Below are 27,264 nucleotides of genomic sequence, written 5' to 3'. Positions count from 1 at the left end.
CCTCCTTATTATCCAACATATTCGCTTATCCAAGCTTCTGCCGGCCCGTTTAGCTTGGATAAGTGAGGCTCTTCTGTATTATCACTTTCTCTCGAATCATGACAAGTGGCAGTGCACACATTCACTTTTCTTCCTCCTTTAGCAAGGTGACATTCGAAACATAATGGTGTTTGCATAACAAAGGAGTTGCTTTCTTGCACAGGGACTGAGTTTATTATGTTGTAAGAACTCCATAGAAACTGAAGATTCTACCTTTCTCTGGGTGGTTAACTGAGCAATCAGCAGATAATAATTTAGACGTCAGTATAATCAATCCTGCTTAACTAACCACTATGTGCAGTTCAAGTGTGAAATGAAATGCAGAGCTGCCGTTGGGAAGTTGCAGCTATAAATTGTGATTCACAATGAAATGGATGACATGCTGAAAAAGAATGAAACCAATTTCTAGTCAGTAACCACTTGTGTCAAGTAGAATTGGAGTTATCTCCCCATCTTCACTGACTAAAGGGAAGGGACATGCTATTGCCAGCATGGGGTAGTGGTTTGAGTGTTGGACTATGATTGTGGAGACCAAGGTTCAATGCTCTGCTTTGCTGTGGAAACTAATTGGTTAACTGAGCAAGTCACACTCTCTCGGCCTTAGAGGAATGGCATGGCAAATTTCCTCTAAATAAATCTTGCCAAGTCACATACCCTCATCCCCACAAAAACTCATGATAGGGGCACAACATAAACAACCTGAAGGAATCCCACGACAACAATCCTTTCATAACACTATGTAACACGTTTTTTTGTTCCTGGGTTATAAATGTCATTTCCTAATTGATTCAATCATAAAAACATGGAAAAGGGTTTATTAAACTGCAAAAGCTGTTTTTGCGGTGGAGACATTCTGCAGCATATTTTGCTGTAGTTTTTCCAAATAATATTTCATAGAGTCTCAACCAATTCAACATAGCTTGTAGCAGCCACAAAAACAAAGCTTCTGGAGTAGAACAAATACTTTCAAAGTAAGGACCGCAAAATCAAACAGGAAATAACACTTTCAAATCAGGAACAAAACTTCTCAAATTTTGTTACATAGTGTAATTAAAATGGGACCCATATGTACATATTAAGCCATGCATATTATGCCGTTTTTGCTAAGATTTTTCCCCCAGAAAAAGAATTTGATTTTTTAAGAAAAACATTGTAAACTGCAATAGATCACCCTTTATAGGCTGAAAGTCATTTTCCTACTTTAGGAATATACATTGCATTATATATAATTTTGGTTGGCTTGCTTGACTGTCTCCTTGTTTTCTTATTGAGCTGGTTCTTCTTTGGCTGTTTCTATACATTTCCAATAATAGATATCAATTGCATTCTGCTCAGAACACATCTTGCAGGCAACTAGTTTCGTGGGATGGGCTTTTAAAAAACAATTTGGTTTTGTTGTTGAACCGGTTTTCAAAAAGTACTTTCTTGACTAATGTGTGTCTTCCTTGGCAGGCTTTTTGCACGGGAAGATAGCAAGCGTGTGGTGCAGATTGTTGGGCTGCGTGAGATCCAAGTCAGTACTGTCAACCTACTTCTAGAGGTAATTCTGATGGCTGACATTACTCCTTTTTATTTTCTAGGGCAGGGGTCCTCAAACTTTTTAAGTGGAGGGCCGGTTCATGGTCCCTCAGATTGTTGAGGGGCCGAATTATCATTTGGAAAAACAAAAAAACAAAACAAATTCCTATGCACACTGCACATGTCTTATTTGTAGTGCAACCCCCCCCCCCCCAAAACAACAATTATTTATTTATTTATTTGCTACATTTATACCCCACCCTCTCTCACCCCGAAGGGGACTCAGAGCGGCTTACAAGTTGTATGTACATACAATATATTATATTATTAGCATAGCACAATATTAGCACTATATATTACTATATTGTACTATATCACTGTACTGTAATATTAATATGTCATTAATATTATTATAATATACAATATTATTATATTGTATTATTATTATTATTATTATTATTATTATTATTATTATTATTATTAGACGCCCTAAGTCCCCTTTTGGGTGAGAAGGGGGGGTAGAAATACTGTAACAAATAAATAAATATTACATTGTATTACATTATAATATTATTATCAATATTATATGTATACACAATATATTATAATTCATTTACAATATTTCATTTACAATATTGGTAAATGAAAGAACAATACAATATTTTAAATTAAAAATAATTTTAACCAACATACTGTAATCTTATCAGGATTTCAGTGGGAAGTGTGGGCCTGCTTCTGGCCAATGAGATAATCAAGTAGGATTGTTGTTGTTGTGTGCCTTCAAGTCATTTCAGACTTTGGGCGAGCCTAAGTCTAAAACTGAGGGCGGGGGCCAGGTCAATGGCCTTGGAGGGCCGCATCCGGCCCCCGGGCCTTAGTTTGGGGACCCCTGTTCTAGGGTCTGTGGTAGACCTACACATATTATTTGCAGCCCTGTCACCTGTGGCTTCATCTTCCCATCTCTCTGACTCCATCTCATTTCCTGGACCATCTTTTCATGCTGACTAGCATATTCCACTGTCAAATGTTTAGGTGGAATCTCTTTTCTCTGGTCATGTTCCAGCCTGAGGACAACCTTCTTGAACTGCTTTGCCCAGAACTGGACACCAGGTTGTTATTCCAGGGGAGGCCTGACCAAGGGATTATGACTTCACTCAGTCTAGACATTATACTCCTATTGATGCAGTCTGGAATCACAGTTGCTTTTTTAGCTGCTGCATTGTGCCTTTGGGTCATGTCCACTTCGTAGTCCCCTCAGAATCCTAAATCTCTGGGGCTCAAATCTCCATTCTGTTATGGAAAACTGCATTGGCAAGTCAAGCTCTCTTAGCCTTATAGGAAGCCAAGGGCAAACAACCTCTAAATAAATTATACCAAGAAAAAGCCCCTTGATAGTAGGATCACCTTAAGTCCAAAAGCCTGGGCTAGTGAGGGTAAGCATGATCCGAGTTGTAAAGGGCATTGTTCACTGCAGTGAATCCAAAATAACTCTAACCCTGAGGGTTCTTACTTCAGATACCATTCCTCGTTTGGTCCATTGGTCATGAATTCTAATTGTCAAGCGTTATCTCAGATTTGCTGTTTGCTTTGGCAGTATTTTCTTTACTATTAGCCATAGACAGAGAAGAGCAAATTGGCATTTCACACAATATGGAGCTGCTTGCCTCTGTTATTAATTATACAGTCATTAATTAATCAGCCCCAGAGGGTTTTTAATAATCTATCCTGTATTTATTACGGTCTTGCCTTTTATGTGTTTTTAATGTAATTTTTTATCCTGTATTGTTGTTTTAATTGATATATTGCATTACTGTTTTATCTGTTTTATATTGTGATTGTATTATGCTGCTTATATTTTGTACTTGTGTTGTTTGGGCCTCTGCCCCATGTAAGCCGCCCCGAGTCCCCACGGGGAGATGGTGGCGGGGTATAAATAAAGTATTATTATTATTATTATTATTATTATTATTATTATTATTATTATTGTTTTCTGTCTCTATCGGTATTATTGGAACATGAACTTGGGAGGGGAATGGGGGAGAGAAACTATTTAGCTTAGCTCATTCACAAAAGACATTTTGCTTCGTGACTTTATTGTGTATATTCCACACAGCCAGGTTTTGAAAGAATTTAAATGAGCCATAAGGAATGTCTTTAGGGCAGTGATGGAGAGTCAGCAAATGACTGGCTTTAAATGTCCCTTTGGGGTTTACTATAGTGGGTGCCTTAACTGCTTTCGGCGATACCAGGAAAACCTTCCAATCCAAACATTGCCTGCCATTCCACTGTTATTCTATCGCTGCCTAATATTTTGCAAAGCGATTGCTCTGACTCTGTCCCATGGCTGAGATTGATAAGTATCTGGTCTTTCCTGTGCCTATTTTGAATTTCCAATTTGAATTTCCAAAATGAATTCAAAAATTCATTTTGAATTGTCAATCATCTGAAACTTCTCAAGACATTAGAGACCCTGAGTAATTTCGGATGTATATAAAAATACGCTGTACTCTTCTCCATGTTTCTCACAGGTGATTTTGAAAGGAGGGAAGGAACGAAGTACAGGGGCAACTGGAGTCAATTCCGATTCCTCCCGCTCCCACGCCATTATCCAGATCCAGATTAAAGATCCAGCAAGCAGAGTCTTTGGGAGGTGAGGTAGAAACTTGGGGCAAGGTCATTGTTCTTAAACTATATATATCCAGGTGCTCTTGGAGGCTGCATGGAGAACAATCTATGGTGCTATGTAGTTACCTTTTCCTGATCCTAGCCTCTTTACCAAAGATACATACTGCAGTATAAGATACCAGTCAATCCTCATCCTCAATTGCATTTAAAAAACCCAAAATAATACTTTTAATTCTTTTGTGGTATATACTGCAATAATGAATGTGTAGAATTCACAAAATCTACATATTCTCAGTCATTACAATAGTGTCAAATGCAGACCAGTTCGAAGAAGGGTGTGTATTAAATGGATTATTAATCTTTTCCCAGAATCTCCTTCATTGACCTGGCTGGGAGCGAGAGAGCAGCTGATGCCAGAGACTCTGACAGACAGACAAAAATGGAAGGGGCAGAAATAAATCAAAGCCTCCTAGCTGTAAGTCAGTAGAAAGTGTATCCCTTTGAGATTATTTTAGAAACTTGTGCTTTATCTCATCTGCACTACCTGCTGTCCCCAAAAAGACCTACCAATGGTCTTTTATCCTGTCAAAGACAGAACGCCACAAGATCAAAGATAACAGAGTTTATTGGATAACAGAACTCAAAATGCCCGTAAAATACAAGGGCCAGGCAGTATTAGCCTTTAAAAGCAAAAAGAGGCAAGGAAAAATGTTCAAAAGATAAACCGGATTAAACCGGAGTTTAATCCGGGTAAAAACAAAACAGCTTGCTTCAGCCTGGGGATAAACAAAACAGAAGCCGGGGAACAAAGTGTTCAAAAGAATGCAATTAATTGGCAGCAGATTCCTCTCTGCTGCCAGCACTGTGCTTTGAGTAACTTGAGTCACTCCTCCACACAGCAGGCAAGATTTCCAATACACACAGATCAGCCGAGGATTGAAGCAGTAGAGTAGACCCAGTTCCTTTCCGTAGTTCAAGCCAGAAGCAGTAGTTTCACCAAGTCCGAGTAGGGGGAAGTCAAGCCGTGGTCAGTTCAGTCCGAAATCCAAAGCAGGAGATGGCGTCCGTCAAGAAGACGACGGAAGGTCAAAGGTATCAGCACACGAAAACACACCAGTCTTCAGGAAAGCGTCCCACACAGATCCCAAGCGTTCGTCCAGATTACCATGCCCAACGCAATTTGCAATTGCTCCCAAGCCTCATTTTATGCCAGTTACAAATCCTCATCACTATCAGCTGCCCTCCTTAACCCGGGCGTTTCCTCATCACTTTCCTCATCAGAGCTGGAACACCTCTGACTACGCCCCACAGCATCCCCAGCTGTGGATCCCGTCCCATCCCTCCAGCTTGTCCATGGGTCTAATCCTGAAGGTCCCCATTCATCTTCCATCCCATCATTGCCAGTGGCACCCAATTCCTCCCTCACCCGAGTCCAATCCATCTCATCCTCCTCCGAGCTAACCAGCCCCTCCTCCATTCTCTCCGTAAACCCCTCAAAAGACTCTTCGTCAGATGGTGCTGCAAAGATATCTCGCAGTCTCTTTCTTTCTCGCTCCTCGAGAGTATCTGACTCTCGAGGAGTCTTACGCCCACGTCTGCCAGTAACAGAGCCATGAGGCTCAATCATAACATATCCTGTTGTAAAATTGTATTGGGCAATCTCTACCTGCAGGACTAAAATTCCCAACATTCATCACCATCTGCTGTTCTGGCTAGATATGCAGGGAGTTGCAATCCAGCAATCTCAGGAGGACTGTTCAGTTTTTCCCATTGTGGGATAGACAACACTGTATTTGATGGTTCAGTGTATAAGATAGCTTCTTATATGCCTGATTTTTGAAAATGACTTTTTACTTAGTAGAAGTGTCTCTGGGAAGAGCGCCCTGTGCAGAGACATGTTTGGATTTAGTCTAGTTCAGCATCAGAAATTGATACTGTTGTCACATTCCCAGGCTTAGATCCCTCCAAAAGTCATCAAACTGTGTTTTCAGGTTGCCAGTGGCTCCTTGTTTGTTTTCAGCAATTTTTAAGTAAGCTCCTGCAAATAGACAAAGGTTTCAGTCAGAGAATCACGCCTTCTGGCCCTTTTAGACAGATTGGTAGCTTATGGGGAGGATTTGTTCTCATTCTGATTGATGTGGCTTCCAAATTCCATGTCTGAGCCAAACGCTGTAGTAGGCTATTTTGCGTTGCTAAAGAGACCAGTGCAAATATATATATAAAAACACAGATGACCATTAAACACGTCCTTGAAACTGTACCAGGCACTGGGAATATCCTCTTTTTGCGACCCCAAAAGAGCCACTGCCAGCCACAGAAAAGTGAGTGAGATGAAACAGTGGTCAGGCCGAACAACAGGTCATGTGTGTCATTTTAGGATGTAGCTTTTTTATTGAGGAATGTAAAAGCAACTCCTGTTTGCATAAATAAGGCAAGGCTTTTCACAGACTGCTGCCATGAGCTGCTTAAGCCCTGAGAAATCTCACTCGATTGATCTAATTAGAAAGGAGTTGGGAACATAGGAAGCTGCTTTTACAGAGTCAGACCATTAGGCCCAGATGGATCAACAGGGTGGAATTGTAGCAGCCAAGGCCCAGTCAAGGTCCCAAGTGCCTCCATGGCAGAAATCAGTGTTGCCTTTTGAGAAAACAGCTGTTCTGTACAGTACTGACTGCTTTGTGCTGGTTTCATTGCAACCACTGTGTGGTGCTACTGTTTTCTGTTTTTTAGCTGAAAGAATGCATCCGTGCCTTGGATCAGGAACATGCTCACACTCCCTTCAGGCAAAGCAAGCTGACTCAGGTAAACCTCCAAGCCTGTTTTATCGTGCCCTAAAGCCATTTTGGAAAAGTGCAATGGTTCATTCAGAATTCTGAGACTTCAGGGGAATAACCACCCAAGAACTAATGGGTTTCATTTGCAGGGTAAAACTTTTCTGTGCGCCTAACTTTCTGTCGTTTTAAACTCTTTCTTGGACTCTTTTCCCAGCCCACATGAGCTCCCCTCAGTAACATGCTATGCTAATAATATAATATATTTTATATACTGTATGTATGTATGTATGTATGTGTATATATACTCTGTTTCCCCGAAAATAAGACATCCCCAAAAAATAAGACCTATTAGAGGTTTGGCTGAATTGCTAAATATAAGGCCTCCCCTGAAAGTAAGACCTAGAAAAGTTTTTGTTTGGAAGCATGCCCGCTGAACAGAACACCAGAGCATGCAGGATCGGTAAATGTACGTACCATAGATATTGTTGTACATGGAAATAATGGTAGTAACAAGACATTCTTGATAAGATTCACAGTTTGTCTGGTTATGCTGGTTTGTGATGACAACTACTGTACAGTATATAATAAATTCATTTTTTTGTTCAACAATAAATGTGAATTCTTCTTTGTGGAAAAATAAGACATCCCCTGAAAATAAGACCTAGTTCATTATTGGGAGCAAAAATTAATATAAGACACTGTCTTGTTTTCAGGGAAACACAATATATATATGTGTGTGTGTGTGTATATATATGTGTATATATAATATTGTATATAATATACAATATAATATACAATAATAATATATTGTATATACGTATAATATTGATATTAATATTACGATGTAATATATGTAATACTAATAATGCTTACCCACAATGTCCTGCCTTATGTACCGAGGAGGAGTTGTTCAAAGCTACGGACAATGTGGTCACTGTTGCCCACTTTTGGTCTAAAACTATTTAGCTGCTTGTGATTCCTTTATTTCATCACTTTTAAACTTATTTATTATGCAATGCTTTTGACATGAAATAAATAAATGCTAATAATACAATATAATAGTAATTATATATTATATATTACATGTAATATTACTAATAACATTACAGTATAGTGGTATAGTACATTATAGTAATATCTAATGCTAATATTTTATTTATTTATTTATTGGACTTGTATACCGCTACTCCCAATTTGGCTCGGAGCGGTTTACAGAAATAGATAAAACAATACAATTAGCTTTAGATAACAATAAGAACAGACTTAGCCCCAAGTTTTCACCCATCGAAAGCTTGTGCTATGTTAATAGTAATATTGTGCTATATTAATAGTATAATATATTGTATGTACATATTACTTGTAAGCCACTCTGAGTCCCCTTCGGGGTGAGAAGGGCGGGATATAAATGTAGTAAATAAATAAATAAATAGTTTTGTGAAAATCCTGAGACACCCTAGAAGTCTCAGGCTTCACAGAACCGGAAGATGTGGTTCAGGTTGCTTGGAAGTTTGTAATGAATTCCTAATTGAGAAAACAGCCTTATAGTTAAATGTGTTTCCTAAGCAGTCAAACCAGTTTTCATGTGGGAAGAGGACATAGAACTAGATCCCAGAGACTTTACTGAAACTAATAGTGGTGTGTAAGGCCCCTTCTACACTGCTGTCTAAAATCCAGATTATCTGCTTTGAACTGGATTATCTGGCAGTGTAAATTCAGATAATCCAGCTCAAAGCGGATCATGTGGATTATCTGCCTTGATGTTCTACATTATATGGCAGTGTAGACGGGCCCAAAGTTAGAATGCTAGTTTAGCTGTGTTCATGTGAAATATCACTATGCAAAGTTATCTTGTAGGACTTTAGAGAACAAAGCTGGTAGCATAAGCTTTCATTACTAAGTTTATTGGCATCTGAGGAAGTCAATAAAAGCTCAAGCTACCAACTTTGTTCTTTCAGTTAGTCTCTAAGGTGCGACACGATCCCTTTGCATCATATAATAAGGACTGTACTAAGGAATACGCAAGCTTACTAAGTATATTATGGTTCTGATACAGCCCTGTCTTTGCTGAGATTGATTGCAGTAATCTAGTTAAATCTGGAATTATGCGATTTTTGTGTTGGCACCCTCAATCCCACCTTCTTTCCATTTCCTTTCAAGGTCCTAAAAGACTCTTTTGTTGGCAACTCCAAGACATGTATGATCGCCAACGTCTCGCCCAGCCACATTGCGACAGAGCACACCTTAAACACCTTACGCTATGCAGACAGGTAAGTGGTAGAACTGCACTGAAAGGAGAAGAGAGGCTGAGCCAAGGGCAAGATTGTAGGACGTTGAGATAAGGTGGCTAGACATTGGTTGCCGAGCAGGAGCTGTTGTACAACAAGGAGTTGACCGAGACAACATTGTTGTATCACCTTCCCTGGCACCTTTAGGGATATACACATGTGTAATTTTGGGGCATTGTGGGGTTGATATTTTTCCCCTCCCAGAGCACCCAAATCCTCACTCCACTTATTGAGCAGCCTCTATATTCCCCTATATGATCATTCCCTGCTGTTTGGGTAGCAGGCAAGACTTCAGAAGCATCTCCTGACAGATGGCTCTCCGGACTCTGTTTAAAATCGTCTAGAAAAGTGGACTCTGCCAAACTCAGGCAGCAGCATATTCCACAGCCAAACAGCTCTTACCACCAGGAAGTTCTTCCTAATGGTAGAAGCTTCTTTCCTGAAGTTTGAATCCATTGATCCTTTGTGTCCTAGTCTCTAGAGTAGCAGAAAACAAGCTTGTACCCTCCTCAATGGGATATCCACTCAGATATTTAAACCTGGCTCTCTTGTCCCCTCTCAGCCTTCTTTTCTCCAAGCTAAACACCCCCATCTCCCTCATCCACTTCTCAGAAGAATTCACGGTTTCCACACGTTTGATCCTTTTGATGGTCCTTCTCTGGGCACCTTCCATCTTGTTCATCTCTTCCTTGGATGGTGGAACCCTGGACGCAGGGTTATTATTCTAGTTGAGGCCTGAGCAAAGCCAAAGAGATGGGGACTGTGACTTTCCTCATCTAGGGACTATCCTTTTGATGAAGCCCAGAACCACATTGGCTTGTTTGTTTGTTTGTTTGTTTGTTTACAATATTTATATCCCGCCCTTCTCACCCCGAAGGGGACTCAGGGCGGATCACAATGTACATATACTGGCAAACATTCAATGCCATTAGACATACGACACACACAGATAGACACACAGAGGATATTTAACATTCCAGCTTCTGGCTTCATGAGGGTATGCTCGATTCCGGCCACAAGGGGAGCTGCTGCTTCATCATGCACTGTGACGCCGAGTCCTTGGTGGATACTTCCTCATTCCTTTCCTCATGCTGCTGGATGATTTTGTATGGTGTTGTAAATTAGTTAAATTAGCCTCCCTGCATAAGCGGTACGTAAATTTTCCTACTTGTTAGATGCAACTATCTTTCGGGTTGCTTAGGTCAACAATGAGCTGGGCTATTTTAATGGTCGGGCGCTCAATCCAACGCGGGCTGGCTTTGAACTTATGAATTCTCAGTCAGCAGTGATTTATTGCAGCTGGCTACTAACCAGCTGCGCCACAGCCCGGCCCTTGGTTGCCACATCACTCTCTTAACTCATGTCAGAGGCGGTGTATGCCATAAATTAACATAGGTCCACATGCAAACCTATCACAGTCTTAAGGTTAGTAGTGAAATACTTTTGAAACATGTTATCTACCTAAGAGTTACGGCTTCTTTAAAAAGTACCACCTTGGATTCTTTATGAAGTTCTGGACACCTTGGCGATGGGGTGAAATGTTCTACTCCCTTTCTTCAGACTAAATAGTATTCTGTTCCTCCAAAATGCCTGAAGACTGGCTGAACTCCAGAGGTTTCCAAAATGGGATGCCAAGATCCTGCCCAGCAAGAAAGTCAATGTATACAGCAATGAATCTCAGGCCTTGTATTGCTGCTAAGAGAGCGAGGAGGCGTCTCGAGCCACCCTGCCCTTCAGATCCCAAGGCCTGGGCTTCCTGTTCTGCCCCGGCCTTCCTGGGTGGCCTCTTGGCTCATGCCGCCTTAGGCTTTGTTCCTTGACCTACTTCCTTGCTAGGCTTCTTACGCAGAGACCAGATAAATGGCACAATCCATCAAGCAGCAGCTGTAATTGCGGAAACTGGTGGAGCCTGCAGAATAATGAAGGTTCCCAACTGCTGGGCTGCTGTCCGAAAGCATGAACAAAATGCAGTTCAAACACTTCTCTTCAGATTTATGTTTTAATTTGCCAGAAACTATTCTTAGCTTTCAGGTTAAAATAACTGGTAGTATGTGTATTTCTGGCCATGTCGTTCTGATTAACTCAGCCTTGCAAGAAACATTCGGCATAAAGAGAGCCTGTGGGTTTAACAAGCGATGAGGATCAGAGCGCTCCTCAGTTGTCACTTCTGCAAGCTAAACATACCAATGGGAGTCTCAAAGGCAGTGCAGAAGAATCCTCCATTGTCCAATCTGCTGGATGCTGTAGGGGGGAAAAACAACCACAATGAGGTATTGCAGCCCTTGACTCATGGCTACCATGTCCTGTTAGTCAAAAGAATGGCCAGGAGTTATCAGATGGCAGTGGAGAAGAAGGAGACTGAGTTGGCTAATTCAGGGGATTGTGCTGCAGCAGGATTTTGGAAAATGGATGTAAAATTGAAGAGGAAACTGTTGTAATGCATTGAGAAGGGAAGGTAATTTCAGGCAGAACAGGAACAGAGACCAGGAGGGAGGGAGGAACTGAGGGAACCAAGGAGCCAATATTTGGAGCAAAGACACAGGCATGTTTTAAAAGCCTGAATGTGTATGTAAATGTCTAATAATATCCTTTTCTCTGGTTTCAAATTCTTGGTCTTGACACTGTAAGATGTTTATAACTGGGAAGATATTATCTGCTTAAATTCTTATGAAGGTCGTTCTGGCCTTGGAAATATATCAACTGCTGTTACGACTTTGGTTGCATTTTATTAGAATCTTCTTCTTTTTCTGTAAGTCACCTTGAGAAGCCCGTGCCTTACAACGCAGTCTAGGTAAAGGTAAAGGTTTCCCCTGACGTTAAGTCCAGTCGTGTCCGACTCTGGGGGTTGGTGCTCATCTCCATTTCTAAGCCGAAGAGCCGGCATTGTCCATAGACACCTCCAAGGTCATGTGGCCGGCATGACTGCATGGAGCGCCATTACCTTCCCGCCAGAGCGGTACCTATTAATCTACTCACATTGGCATGTTTTTGAACTGCTAGGTTGGCAGAAGCTGGAGCTAACAGCAGTCGCTCCCGCCGCTCCCGGGGTTTGAACCTGGGACCTTTCGGTCTAAAAGTTCAGCAGCTCAGTGCTTTAACACACTTTGCCACCGGGGCTGCCATAACTGGGAAGATACTATCTGTTTAAATGGTTATGAAGGTTGTTCTGGCCTTGGAAGTATATCAACTGCTGTTTTGACTTTGGTTGCATTTTATTAGAATTTTCTTCTTTTTCTGTAAGTCTCCTTTAGAAGCCCGTGCCCTACAACGCAGTCTAGAAACCTTTCAAATGAGCACAATACAAGTTAACACCCACACTCTTTTCTCTTCTTTACTTGCAGGGTGAAGGAGCTGAAGAGGGGCATGAAGTGCTGCACCCCACTTGTGAACAGGCGCCGGGCGACGGCAAACGTGTCTCCCAAACGCATCCAGAGCTCTCCTTGCGCACAAAGCGGTGAGAAGAACTCACCAAAGAAAGTAAAGCTGGGGCTTCAGCACCCCACCTTGTCCAAGTCCAAGGCTTCACCAGGGCAGTTTCCTTTCTCTTCTGTCCCAAAAGGACAGGCCCGCAAAGGGCATTTGGGCACTCAGGATTGGCATAGCTGCAGCACCCCAAGGGCAGGAGCACCGGCCAAGAAGGCACCCGAGGATCCATCTCTGCCTTTTGAGAAGAACCCGTTTGGGAAGGACTTTGTGTCCAGGAGCGCAGGGGTCAAGTGCCTGAAAGTGCAGCCTGTGCAGAAGCAACTGGTGTCTAGAGAGGACTTTTCCCTCGGCGACACCAACCGGCCCTCGGTGGCCCCTGCGGAGGAAGGAGGGAGGCTCTTTATGGAGCAGTGCAAGGCGGCCTGGGCAGAGCCCCCTCCACACCAGAGAGACCGGGAGCAGCACCTCCGCCTTTATCACCAGCAGTTCCAGCAGCCTCCGATCCTGCAGCAGAAGCTGAGCTACCAGCCTCTGGAGAGGTTTTTAGCCCAGTACAAGCCCCAGGAGGTACGGGTGAGAGAGGAGGCCCCCGCCCCGACCCCTCTCTCCCCTCCGGACTGCGATGAGACAATGCAGCTGGAAGACCTGGACGACAGTGACTTCAGCGAGGACTCCTTCTCCCCCGGTCCGAGCACCAGGAAAGTCGAGGTGCAAGCTAAACGGGAATGCAGCCAGGGTTCGTTCTTCCTCCACCGGAGAGAGCATGAAGCCGAAGGCCAGGAAGTCCAAGCTGGACAAGAACTCTTTTCCAAACAGCCTGAGCTTGAGGATCAAAGGAGAGAAGCTTGGTCAGGGATGGAGGATTCTGCCATCTGCAAGGAAGACTGTAGGAATCAGTCGGAGTGGAGCACAGAGGCATCTGCAGCACTCAGTTCCTCTCTGAAGAATGATACGCCCGAAAAACCTTACTGCTCGCAGGATGACAGTGTTGTATGTAACAGCAAAAGCAAAGAAACCCTGCTCAGTCCAAAGAAGCCCAGATGTTCAGATCTACCTCTAACCTGTCCCGACAAGTGCTTCTCTGTTGTAGAAAATGCAATGCAAAGTCCATTTGCCCACCTGTTGGCATCTGCAAGCCCCATAGCGGATGGCCTGAAAGAAGAATCTCTTCAAGGTAAACATGCTCCTGTGTCAGAGACTGGCAGGAAAAAGTACCCCCACAAAGGAACAGACCTTGATGAGGCTCTGAGTTGTTCAGGGGACTTTGCTGGAGAGACGGCTCCCTTGACAGTGTCCCTCCTCGACCCTGATAGTCCAGAAGGCCAGTCCGTACAGGGGCAAAGAAAGAAGCAGCGCCAGGAACAGGAGGCACAGTGGGAAAAGAAGCCCTCCCAGCCCAGAAAGCGATGGGATGAAGACCCCAGGAGGTTCTTCGGAAACCAAACATCCCCTCCATCCATCAGGCAGGAAATGGATCACTGGAGAGCAGCTGGTCCAGGAGCTTCTCCACCAGCCAGGTCCAGGTGGCTCTCACAGTCTCACCTTAATCTGCAGAAGACGTCTCCTGCCTTCGGAGTGGAATCAGCCTTAAATGAACTTGAGAGCTCTGTTTTTCATAAATATCCCTCTGGAGCCACAGGCCTGGCGGATCTTCTCTCTCCAGGCTCAGAGAGGAAGGGCGAGGAGGACCCTCTGCTTCTTAGTAACCTCCAGTTCAGTGACTATGTGACCAGTCCACAATATGATGCCGACACGGAAGCAGCTAGGACTGGCTCCTTGGCCTGTTTCATCTTGGGGGAAGAGGACAGCACCAAGCCAGGCGCACAAGTCAAACATCCCGACATGGTGGGAAAGCCTTTCATCCCATTGCCCATCTCTGATCATGCAGGAAGCAAAAAGCCCTCTAAGGAAGGCATTCCCCTGCCATCCAGTTTGGCATTCAGGAAAGGGGACCCTGACTGTTCAGAAGAGGCATTTACATTGATGTTCAGCAGCGAGGAAATGGCACTCCAGAGTAAAGAAGCATTGGGAAGGTGAGCATTCTTGGTTTCCCTTTGTCCTCACTCAGTTTGCAAGGCAGAACTGGGTTCCTAAAGGGATTGGCAGGTGTGGGAAACATGTGGAATGGTCCCAAAGGTGAAAGTGCCTTGATTTTTTTAATGAAAAAGTGGTGACACAAAGCCGGGAGACACACCTGCAGTTTCAAGGGCATTTTGCAGCTCTCAGCATCCCAACATTTTGGCTAAAATTACTGTTGCTGTGGCCTTCAAGTTATTTTTGACTTACGGCAAACATATTACAGGGTTTTCTTGGAAAGATTTTTCAGAGGGTTTGCCTTTGCCTCACTCTGAGGCTGAGTGACAGCGTGACTTGCTCAGCCACCCAGTGGGTTTTCATGGCTGAGCAGGGATTCAAACGTTGATCTACAAAAGAGCTACATCTTCAGCTATCGATGTGCAAGACTGGCAGTATTTCCCCGTGTTCCAAGAACAGGCACCATTTTTGTGTCCATTGGCAACAAAGGTTATTTCCCCTGCTTAGAATCACTCCAGGTGTGGCAAGACACTGGTTCAGGGGTTGGGCTATGGTCCATCACCCTGAGGAGTTCTGTCCAAGGAGATGAGGGTCCAACTTTGTCACATGTTTTTGTCTTCTTGCACCAAATTAATCAAATTCCTGTAGCTTTTCCTGGACCCAATATAGCTTGGAAGGATCTCAATTTGGTGAAATTGTTCCCTAAACTTCCAAGGATGCTACTTTAAACCAAAAAAAAAAAAAGTTTAGAAAAGGGGTGGGTGTCCAGCTATCCATGATTTCAGGGAAGTTCAAATGTGATTCCTCTAACCTGTGTTCTTAAGTATTTACACCTTGTTTGCTGTAAAGCAGTAAGTTTAAAACTTGCCTTTGGCAAACGGTTTTCTATAAGCCTTGGCCTCTCATCTGCAATAAGGGGAAGCAAGTACAAGACTGCTGCAGGAAAGTGAGCACAATAATTTGGATCCTTAGATGTCAAACTCTGTATACTAATGCCCCAAATTGTGCCATTCTTGGGGTTATTGAAGGCTCCTGGGAAGCTGGTCAGATGACAAGTTGAATCTGATAGGTTGTTGCCCATAAGTGTTTGTACTAAGTGGAGTGGAGTACGCTTGTTAGCAGAGTCATTCTTATTTTTAATTGTGCCTCGTAGGCAATCTGTGCTCCAGATCCATCGGAAACAACTGGATGAAATGGCAAACCTGTGTTTTCGGGAAGAAAGTCTGATCCGTAAGATGCCAGAGCTGGTGAGTGGGTCTGCAGGCTCTTCTACGCTCCCCGAAGCCAGGTTTTTCTCCGCGCATCATCTCTTGCAGTGTCATTATTTAGACAGCAGGAGCTAAGCACTAAGCGTGGCCTCATCTGAGTTGGAAAAGGAGCGCTCCTTTAATAATGAGTAGACATACATAAGGCCTGGCAGCTAATAAACAGAGCACAGGTCAGAAAATACCTGGCTTCCAACAAATACTCTAGAGTGGGCATAGGCAAACTTCAGCCGTCCAGGTGTTTTGGACTTCAACTCTCACAATTCCTAACAGCCTACCGGCTGTTAGGAATTGTGAGAGTTGAAGTCCAAAACACCTGGACGGCTGAAGTTTGCCCATGCCCACTCTAGACAAATTTCATAAATGGCATGTGAATCAACTTTTCTGAATCCTTGCATTTTCCACTCACTGATTGTTTTCCCTTTAGGACTTTGAAGACTTTGTGACGAAGCTGGACGAAATCTTGACCCTGAAGTCCAAGTGCATCCAAAGGATGCGGACCCAGCTGCAGCCCTTCCTGGCTGCTACTTCTTCCAACGAGGCCGCACTCCTGCCAACTTCCCCAACATAGCCGTGATGAAGCAACAAAGGCATCAAATCCTTCATCTCTGGCAGGCAGCAAAGACTTGAGAGGCACCTGGTATGTTTTGGAAGACTTAAGAAGAAAAACAGCCTGTGTGTGTTCCTGTTTCCTAACCCTCACCTATAACACACGTGGTCTTTTCATCGCTGATGACAAGTGACTCCATACGATCATTGGTTCTATTTCCAGCTCATGCGTTGAAAAAAGGAAGTTATCAGCTCTAAATGCATGAACTGCAGCAATATAGGGCCTTCTAGAGTGACTGAAATTGTCAGGTGAGTGACAGGGCCTGTTGTCAGCAGTGCAGAACAGGTTCCCCGAAGAGAATTTGTACGAATCATGCCTATAAGCGATTAATCCCCTTCTCCCAGTACCAAATACACCTTGGCTGTTGGCTGGATAATTTGGGTTTAACCTTTGCAGATTTGAGTAATACAGTCTACTCTAGAAATCTCTTAAGTCTGCCAGCATGAATATATGGTTAATTTCCGGCAGAAGTTGATCATAAAGTCACACTGGAGGATCCTACAGCAATGTTCACTCAGGTTTTTTTAAAAATGAATGTTTTAATTGGCATTTTTTTCACTTTTGTGGGGATTGCGTACCCTTAGCCCCAGCAAATGTGTAGGGCTGGCTATACACATTTTCTCTCTATTTAACATGCAGGTATATTCTGGAAGTTTCTCACTCAGGCCCACCCATGCCCCCTTTGCGTAGATACAGTGGCAGAAGCACCAGAGATCACAGCAAGATCGGCAACACACCTGCCATGTTCTTTAAAAGATGCAACACATGCAGGCTTGGTCCAGGTAGCCATGCTGCATTCAAAATAGCAGTTCTCCTTGAGAGAGGAATCATGTCTGTAGAATTCTTCCCTGACTCCTCATTTCTACAAGTAGACAAGATCCAAAAAGTCCTTCCTGCTCATGTTTGCAAACCGCACATCCTGATTGCCGAAATGATGCCGCAGTCCCATGAGTGGCGTCAATGGAGCAATTTGCATTTACTGTGTGTTACTGTTTCTAGAGGCTCCTTGTTTAAAAAGAATGAATGTTCTCAGAGTTACACAAACTGCTGAAAACTCAATGATTGAATTGTAATATGCATGTCATTTTTATACTGATGATTATTTTGCTGAGTTGATTTTTCTTTCATTAAAAGGTCTTATTTGCTACACAGTTGGGTCTTATTATGTGTCAAATTAAGCAAATCAATGGCTCCATTGAGTCCAAGTCTCCAGAGCAGAAATAGGTCAACTTTGGCCCTCCCTCTAGGTGTTTTCAACTCTGAGACACCTGGAGGAAGCCGAACTTGGCCCATGCCTGGCCTAGATGAATGTTTCGCTGTACTCGGTCTTAGAATCCTAGAGTTGGAAGGAGCCTTATGGGATATCAATGATCTTTCTGCCATTGCCCAGGCTTGTTTGAGATCATTAGCCAAAACTGGACATTTACTGGCTCCATTCAGGGTTCCTCTTTCTCAGGATCCAGTCTTTCCGATCTTTCTCAGCTCCGACATCACTCCCAGGACAATGGAGCACCAACTAGAGATAGAAAAGGAAAGGCTGGCCAGGAGACAAGACAACAGCAGCATAGAGGTGTTTTTTTCCTCCCAGTATACAATTCAATTTCATATCTTAGTATGAAAAATGTTATCCTAATCATGCAGAGTTTAATGGAACTTTACTGCCATTAGCACTCACTCATTTGACCTTTAAACATATATTCCCTCAAGAGATTATTATTACATAACACTATGTAATATGATTTTTGTTCCTGGGTAATAAATGTTATTTTCTAATTGGTTCTATCATAAAAACATGGTAAAAGTGTATTAAACTGCAAAAACTTTGTTTTTGTGGCACATCCTGCAGTACATTTTGCTCTAGTTTTTCAATTAATATCTCATTGTGTCTCAACCAATTCAACCTAGTTTGTGGCAGCCACAAAAACAAAGTTTCTGGAGTATAACAACTATTTTCAAAGTAATTCCCACACAATTAAACTGGAAATAACACTTTCAAATCAGGAACAGAAAATGGCTCAAATTTTGTTACATAGTGTAATACAGTAGAGTCTCACTTATCCAACATAAACGGGCCGGCAGAATGTTGGATAAGCGAATATGTTGAATAATAAGGAGGCATTAAGGAAAAGCCTATTAAACATCAAATTAGGTTATGATTTTACAAATTAAGCACCAAAACATTATGTTAGACAACAAATTTGGCAGAAAAAGTAGTTCAATACGCAATAATGCTATGTAGTAATGACTGTATTTATGAATTTAGCACCAAAATATCACGATATATTGAAAACATTGACTACAAAAATGTGTTAGATAATCCAGAACATTGGATAAGCGAGTGTTGGATAAGTGAGACTCTACTGTACTTTAAATAGGGATTATAGCAGTCGAGGTTGGGTGGTTGTCTATTGCTCGGTAACATGGATTCATTTAACCCTGGCCTGCAACTCAAGCCTGTTTCATGAAATTTGGGTGCTAATATTGGACCATTCACTTGTCTGCATGATTCTGAAAGGAATTGTCAACCAACTTGTGTTTCCACAATCCCTTGCTTTAAGATGAAGAGGAGAAATGATAGTCTTGGTGGAGTCTGGAGTCTCTGAAGATCAAAGCAAACTGGAAGTTGACACGTTATGGGGATGATCTGCCCAAGTGGGTTAAGATTTAGAGCACCTGTTCTCAGTATAAAGTCTGTAGAGAACCATGCAAGACTCCCCAGAAATAACATTTTCAACATGCCAGTAGGAGCTCGAAAAACAACCACCGAACCGAACCTAGCATAGGGACACTTGTGGAAAATACTCAGGTTATGATGGATTTAATTCACGATGACTATTTAATACTCAGGCATTTCTTTTCCCTATTAATCCCTAGAACAGGAAACCAGGACACGTTTTAAGTTTTTATTAGTCTCCTTCTGCAGAACCAAAATACTTAGCAAATTACTCCAAAGATCATCAGGACTGCTTATAATTTTTTATGTATTTACATCTTTAACCATGTACAACATAATACATTTTTTTACTATCAAAACCAAACCAAAATGTCTTGATTCCTATCACTAGATGTTAATAGATTAATGTAACTATAGCAGTGTGGGGGGAAAATGGAACCAATGCAGTGAATATGAAAAAAGAAAGTGTTTGAAAGATAAAGATTTCCAATTTCACACTGTATGATTGGCTGGTTGCTCAGAAGGGCTTCTGCTTATAATTCAGGCCTGTGCAAATTTCAGCTCTCCAAGTGTTTTGGACGTCAACTCCCACAATTGTGGGAGTTGACGTCCAAAACACCTGGGGGGGGGGGGGGGCTGAAGTTTGCACAGATCTGTATAAATAGAAAATGTATTTCCAAGGGGAGCCTTCACTCCCCAGCGTTTCAAAATCAGCAGTGTTGGAGGAGATCCAAACGGGATTCACAGCTTACCTGTTCTGAGACCTGGGTTCATCTACTCAGAGGAGAGTGGGGCAGCCCGGACCAGAACGAACATCAGGGAGAAAAGGGCCCACCATAAGGCTTCTCTCTTATATGCATAGCGGCAGTTTCAGAACCAGTGTTGAACTACATTGCGCACTACCCTTCGACCAAAGACGCCCCCCTATTTTTCCCCATCCGCCCCATAAAGCTCCCGGATTCCTGTTACTCTCAACCAGGAGTCCATATTTTCAGTACAGGCAGACATACACAAACGAAAGCAGCTTCAAAGAACCAAAGCGTAGTTCATTTCCAAAACGGGGCAAGTCCAGTGCAAGATTTGGGGGAGAGAGAGGATACAACTAGCCTTGGCCTGACTATGTACAGCTCCAGTCAAGATTTCCCGTGGCCTAGTCAAAATAAAAGTGGGGGGGGGGAGGGGAGAGGAAAGGACACTTAAACTGTAATTGAAGAAAGCAGACGGGACTCTCTCCAGGGAATGGCAGAGTGGAGAGACGCCAATGGAGTGCCAATGGGACGGCCCCCCAGCTTTGTCGGTTTCCTGGGGGTCTGCTGCCCCTCCTCAAATGCCTGCAGAGAGAGAGAGCCCCTTGGCAAGGAGGGCCAGGGTCCGGATGGCCGGGCCAGGAGTGGGCTCCCTTCAGCCTTCTTCAACTGGCCCCTGCCCGGGTCATGAGGTCTTCCAGTGCATTGTCCTGGTCATTGTTGTGTAATAACAATACCTCTTTAATGTCTTTCAGTTCAAAGCCCATTTCTTTAAATTTACTCATGAGCTGGAGAAGTTCCGTTGTCTGAGAAAGAGAGAAACAAAAGAAAATGCTATTATAAGAATTTTAAGGGAAAACCCAATGAAAAAGTAAGACATCCCAGGTTCTGCAAAGCAAATCCAAGTCTTCCTTTACAATGACAGCCACTTTAGAGCTTTCAAGCCAAGTTTATGTCAGAATTTATATTCCTTCCCTCTGCACAAAAGGAAAACATTAAATCAAAGCTTTCCAAACTCTATGCTGTGACTCTTTAGTAGTGTGTCAGTTGCAAGATGACACCTAGGTCTATGGGAAATAAGCAATGCATCATGTGTTGTCCAAGGCTTTCATGCCGGGATCACAATGTTGTTGTATGTTTTCCGAGCTGTATGGCCATGTTCCAGAAGTATTCTCTCCTGACGTTTCACCCACATCTATAGCATGCATCCGCAGAGGTTGCCTCACAACCTCTGAGGATGCCTGCCATAGATGTAGGAGAAATGTCAGGAGAGAATACTTCTGGAACATGGCCATACAGCCCGGAAAACATACAACAACCCAATGCATCATTTATTTTTAAATATATAAATGAAAGGCTTAATCTCCAGTTTGCCAGTAAAATGGAATTACCATGTCATTCAATGATGCATTCCTAAAACATGTGATATTTTGGAAAGTTCTAGATTAAGTGGTAGAAGTGAATCACAGCAATTAGGGACAAAGGGGATCCTGTTGTCTTACTTTCACTTCTGTCTCCTACATCTATGTAACTCTAGGTGTTTCATTTGCTGCCTGCATGAAGAGGTCATTTCCCCTTTCTTCACAAAGGTTTTTAGTGCTTTATTCTCCTTTAGTTTGAGAAGGAAGCACTATGAGGCTTCTCTCTGCCTCAAGATTGTTTTATTGCTGATCTTGTTTTATTGTTTTATTGCTGTTATTGTATTGTTGTCGGGCATGGCCCCATGTAAGCCGTTCGGAGTCCCTCTGAGGAGATGGGGTGGGATATAAAAATAAAGTTGTTATTATTATTATTATTATTATTATTATTAAGATGCAGAACACAAAGACATGAGTGTCAGCATTAAGGAGTAGCATTAGTAAAGTAACTGTAATTTTGTGTCTCTACTCTTTTATTTCAAGCGTATTACATGGTATCCTTTCAAAACCTTGCCATCCCAACTATTGTTCTTTCCCATTTCCTACCATAAGCTCATATATAATACTGGCTAGACAACGGACGCGCTGAGCCACTCACCTTCTCTTCCGAACACTGATACATTTCGAGAGCAGCCTCCACAAGGAGCGGATCGAATCCCTTCTCGCAGAACTGCCCGTGGACAAAAAGGTAGTCTAGAACCTATGAGGAGGAACAGGCCAGAGATGAACTGAGGCACTCGCTCTGTAGGGATAATCCATTCAGGCATGCATTTCCTTGGCTAATCTGCCCAAACTAAGCCTATCAGGAGCCTCTTGTTGATGAATCCTTCACATGAAAAATCGATAACATTTCATGCCCGACACAAGAATACCTTTGTGTTGGGAAAGCATCCTGAAGTGATAAAGCTGAATGCGGATGCTGAATACATTGCTAGCATAAAAATACCACATATTTCAAGGAGCTCCAGGTAACTGGCAAATATTAAATTGGGCATCGCCAGTGCATCATATCATAGATCAACTGCCATCCCACAATGAGACCGGGACAAATTTTGGCGTTTATTGGGCTATGTGGGTGCTCCAAAATATGGATTAGTGTTTACCATAGTGCTTTGGTTGTCTATGCTTGCACAGCAGGGGATTGGACTTGCTTCCAACTCTATGATTTAATATATCAACCAACAAAGAAATACTAAAGAAATTGTAACATAACAAAAATGTTAAAACATGCATGACTGCACCAGATGAAGAAATATTGTGGTAATACGCTTACCAAATATTTTCACATATTATATGATATTTGTTTATCAATGGCAGCCTCATGCTCTTGACTATTTTTTTATTCTCTTTGTTAGTTTTGACTGCTGGCAGTCTGAGTTACATGAAAGGTATCAGCCACTAAAAACACATGGGAACTGTTATCAAAATACTGTATATTATTTCTCAAGGAGGGCTTTGTCAAGACAGCAGGCTTCCTTCCTTGTGACCAAATGCCAGCTGATTCAAGGTTTCTGTTCTAACTTTTCTTACTGGGTTTGCATGAAAAGTCTCGCCAGCCTGACTTGCCTGTTCTATGTTCTGCCCCTTCTTCTTCATCGCCTTCAGGACGTCCTCATAGGAGTAGCCCATGTTCACCACGGTCTCGGCGCACTGCCGCTCACTGGAGGAAAGGGCCTGCAACGCCTCTGCGTAGGGGGAGCTGCTGGGCCATTTCATACAGCCGGGGGCCCTGGGCACTTGGGATGTCGGGAAACTTTGGTGAGTCACCTGGAAGCAATAAACGGAAACTTTCATGGAAGGAAAGAGACAAAGGTGGGATGCAGTTGCACCAACTTAAGTTAAGGCCGAAGCATAATCCATCATATCAACCTCTAAGCACTGCTGGACTAAAATGTGCTTGGAGCAGAGGTTAAATCACAACTTCTCCACAAACTAAGTTGAGTAAGAATTTGACTAAGAATCCTAGCTGTATCTTCATCTTCATAGCTATACCAATGGCAAGTTGCATACACAACTCCAAGCAGCCTGCTCTCAAAATCAGAAATGTCAACATTCCAGAAATCTTGACGCTACCCTGTTTCCACGAAAAAAAAAATACCCATAAATAAGCCGTAGCTTATAAGCATTTGTGCAATATAAGCCATACCCCGAAAATAAGACATAGTGATAGGAGTGGCTATGCAGCATACTGGCGCTGAACGGTAAAGAAGATGGGCAAGCATTCTCATCTGTCCCATCATGACAGCTGCTATTTCAGAGGTGACCAGAGAGGTGCGGGCAGCCCCATCAACAAGGGATAAAATCATAGACAGTGTTGTTGCCAATACACTCTAAGCGGGTTACATGGATAAGAGCAGCTCATTTAATGACAGCTCTATTGCTCGACATGAAAGATTGGGGCCAATGGTTTTAAAGGAAATGGAGCTGAAAGAAATTCAGGATGGAATTCCGGTTTTGGAGAGTTATGACAATGTTTCAGAAGAAGGTGACTTAACTTTATTTGAATAAATATAAATTGTTGTACCATACTTAATAAAAAAGACATCCCCTGAAAATAAACCATTATAGTGTTTCTTCTTGGGAAAAAATAAATACAAGACAGATTGTTTAGGGGAAACAGTATCTATGGGGGAAAGGGCCAGGGAAGTAGAAACCTTTGCAAAAACTGGGGGGGGGGGGATGCAATTCCGATACTTTTTATAGGTTGCAAATCAATTTGTCATTCCAGGAACAGAAAATCCATTACGTCTAATTTGAGAGGGCATATAACCAGCATATCTGGCATATTAAAAGCACAGTTTGATACAATTACTGGAATTTTTAAAACTGTTATGTTTTTGCAACTAAACTGCAAGATGTCCTTTTGGTTTCGTCAACTATGAGAACTGGACAAAAACAACGTTGAGCCATTTTGTCTCTTCTAGGCTTCTAGAGTGTCAACTAGACATAAAGCAGCCATTCTCATAAAAAGATAGAAAAGGGAACAGGATCTGGAATTGTAATTATCTGATCCTGCACACAGTCCTATACAAAAGGCCTTCCTGTTACAGTTTTTAGAAATAATTTTGGGAAGTAAACATATAAAAGCCTTGTCTTTAAACTTCTATCATTCTAAAAGAACGGGGGAAGTTGTTTTTCATATTTCTAGGCAAAATGATGGATAAAAATAGTGCTTTGTGACATATTTATACTGGCGTTTTATTTTAAAATTTCAACTACGTTTTACATATTGAAATCAAGTACCCAAGTGCATTGCGCAGTATCACATATGGAAGTTGAACAATGGGATAGTTATTATCTGTATGTTGGCAATATCCAAATGTTTGCAAAACAGCTGGATCACAGAATTCCTCTCTCCCCAGGAAACCCCTAAACAAGAGCCGAGGGGCTGGGAAAACCTGTTTCTAGAAAACATCATGGGCCAAAGAGGAGGAGAAAAGTTCTGCTGTGACCACAGTGGAAAACAGGATTTAGTCTGTAATCTCATTAGCGGGATGGCAGACTTCTTTTTCCTGAAAGAGCGGGGACTGGGGCAGAAACATAATCTACAGCATGCCTGTTAGAGTCAATCTCTGCTACAACAATCTTGAGAGGAAAAAGCTGGAAGCAAGGGTGATCCTCTCTCTATAAAACAGGTGATACACCCAAGCCACTCGGGCTCCTCTGGATCCAGATGCACCAAAGCAGAGAACATTTTTCATAAGATATACATCCCACTTCTAAGGTCTTTTTTAAAATCAGCATTGTTCTAAAGAGCAGCACTGTTAATATTGTAGGAATATCTGGTATCTACAGCAGAGTGCAGTGTAGTCAGTGCTATATCTGAACTTATGGTAGGAAATAGGAGAGCAAAGACATAGGATGCTCTGATAAGGTTTTTAAAAAGGTAAACACTTCCTTTATTGCAGGTAACACATCTCAAATAAAAAAGTAGAGACACAAAAGAAATGCACCTAACTTTAGTAGCAGACTCCCTAATGCTGATTTTCATGTCTCTGTGCCAGGCATCGTGGGGCAGAGAGATGCCTCATGATGCTCCCTTCTCAAACAAAAGAACAATAAAGCACTAAAGATGCTTGGGAAGAAAGGGAAGTGGCTTCTCCAGGCAGGCAGGAAGCAAAAAATTATGTTGAACTTTGTAGAACTAGGCAAGGGAGGTGAAACAAGGTAGGAGGCATGTTTCCACCACAGGGTTTGCTCTCTTCCTCATGGCTCTATATCAGTGCTTCTCAACCTGTGGGTGTTTTGGCCTTCAACTCCCAGGAATCCTAACAGCTGGTAAACCGGCTGGGATTTTGATTTGTAGGCCAAAACACCTGGGGACCCACAGGTTGAGAACCACTGCTCTATATATACAAGTGTTGATGCTTCACTTCCAACAAATATTATATTAATATCATGCTAATCCTACAGTTAACCCATAAAAAGAATATGTGCCTCTAATAGGTACCTTGAATGAAAGGAGATATCATTTATTTCAATCCATTTTAATATTTTTAGTGTTTGAACTCATAAAGTACTTCTTACTTCTGTATCTATATATATAAAAGAGTGATGGCATCACGGCGACCCACAAAACAACAAAACTACAGGCCCCCCAACCTCGAAATTTGACAACACAACCCATCATCCATGCCTCTAGATTGATACAACAAAAAGAAAAGAAAAATGAAGTCCTAATTAGAGAGAGAGGAATAATTGCTTTTATCCAATTGCTGCCAGTTAGAAGGCTAAGCTCCTCCAACTTGGTCTCCTAGCAACCCAATAAAAAATAATAAAAAACACTAAAAAAATTAATACAATAAAATACTATAATAACAGAAAATAACTAAAAATAATACAAGAAAATAATAAAATATAATAAATAAAAATATAACTTACAATAAAATTAATAAAAAAATGCAAATAAAGTCAAATAAAAATTACACAACAATTTTTAACCAATACCACCACCACTTTGCCACAGCAACGCGTGGCCGGGCACAGCTAGTGGTTTATAACTTGTATTTAGCCTCATTAGGGAAAACGGCTGGATATAAATTAAAAATATAATATAATAGCTGTGGGAAAGTATCATATGTACAGGCAGTCCCTGACTTACAAACATCCAACTTAACAAATGACTCCTAGATAAGAATGCGGGTGAGAAAACAAGAAGTGAGAAAAATCTGTTCCTAGGAAGGGAAATTCACTCCTGAAAGAGTTAGCAAGGAGAAAAGAAGTCTCCACTATAGCTTTCTCTCCAATCCTTGTTTTCACAAGAAGACTTTTTTTTTCAAAATCCAATTATCAGAGAGTCAGAAAATGAGCGGAAATCTTCTAAATAGGGGTAAAGACAGAAAAAGAAACCCCCACAGGGGTGTTAACCCTTCCCTATGTGATCCAAAGCTTTGATATGTGAATAAATCAAAGGTCATTCTGTGGGGAGGAGAAAGTGCCCATGATCCTTGGGGTCTGCTGCCACCAGATGACCAATAGCCCCATTTCTCCAGACAGCATTCAAAGCCCAGACATACCATTACTTTTAGCCTAAAAATTTTAGATTTCTATTAATAGTAGATCTCATGAGAAGGCAGCAGGACACAGGGGTGAGCGAAAAGGCAAGATCCCAAAAACTCCACTGCAGATGCTAAATGAGCTCAAACTAGATTGAAACCTGCATTTCAGGGACTCTTAGCAAAAATAACTGGTATAAGGTTGATGCTTGATCCACACAGGCCAATAACTGGGACAATCTCAAGATCACTGGACAATCATTAGCAACACCCCACACTCCCAATCTAGGATATTGCTGTTCACTTCCACAAATACCAAACAATAACCATAGGCCCAAATCAGTCAATTTCACTC

The 27,264-nt window shown here is 42.2% G+C and overlaps 2 protein-coding genes across 5 annotated transcripts in view; one reads left to right on the top strand and one right to left on the bottom strand.

The window, feature by feature from the left end:
* Positions 1-17,723, top strand: part of kif24 (kinesin family member 24) — a 33,242-nt gene extending 15,519 nt beyond the window's left edge. For all 4 annotated transcript variants that reach the window (XM_008119170.3, XM_008119169.3, XM_008119167.3 and 1 more), the window contains 8 exons: positions 1,492-1,579; positions 4,086-4,207; positions 4,552-4,657; positions 6,913-6,984; positions 9,114-9,223; positions 12,583-14,700; positions 15,855-15,948; positions 16,394-17,723. In XM_008119170.3, the coding sequence (XP_008117377.1) occupies positions 1,492-1,579; positions 4,086-4,207; positions 4,552-4,657; positions 6,913-6,984; positions 9,114-9,223; positions 12,583-14,700; positions 15,855-15,948; positions 16,394-16,537 (2,854 nt within the window). In that variant the 3' untranslated portion in view covers positions 16,538-17,723. The remainder of the gene's footprint in view (positions 1-1,491; positions 1,580-4,085; positions 4,208-4,551; positions 4,658-6,912; positions 6,985-9,113; positions 9,224-12,582; positions 14,701-15,854; positions 15,949-16,393) is intronic.
* Positions 17,724-19,465: 1,742 nt separating this feature from the next.
* The window catches only part of ubap1 (ubiquitin associated protein 1), a 32,959-nt gene continuing 25,160 nt past the window's right edge, over positions 19,466-27,264 (bottom strand). The window contains exons 5-7 of the mRNA XM_003226368.4: positions 22,981-23,181; positions 22,013-22,114; positions 19,466-20,802 (exon numbers count right to left, since the gene is read on the bottom strand). Of these exons, the coding sequence (XP_003226416.1) occupies positions 20,662-20,802; positions 22,013-22,114; positions 22,981-23,181 (444 nt within the window). The 3' untranslated portion in view covers positions 19,466-20,661. The remainder of the gene's footprint in view (positions 20,803-22,012; positions 22,115-22,980; positions 23,182-27,264) is intronic.

The sequence above is a fragment of the Anolis carolinensis genome, chromosome 2 (genome assembly GCF_035594765.1).
Source record: "Anolis carolinensis isolate JA03-04 chromosome 2, rAnoCar3.1.pri, whole genome shotgun sequence".
Classification (NCBI taxonomy): domain Eukaryota; kingdom Metazoa; phylum Chordata; class Lepidosauria; order Squamata; family Dactyloidae; genus Anolis; species Anolis carolinensis.
This window is presented reverse-complemented; position numbering and strand designations above follow the sequence as displayed.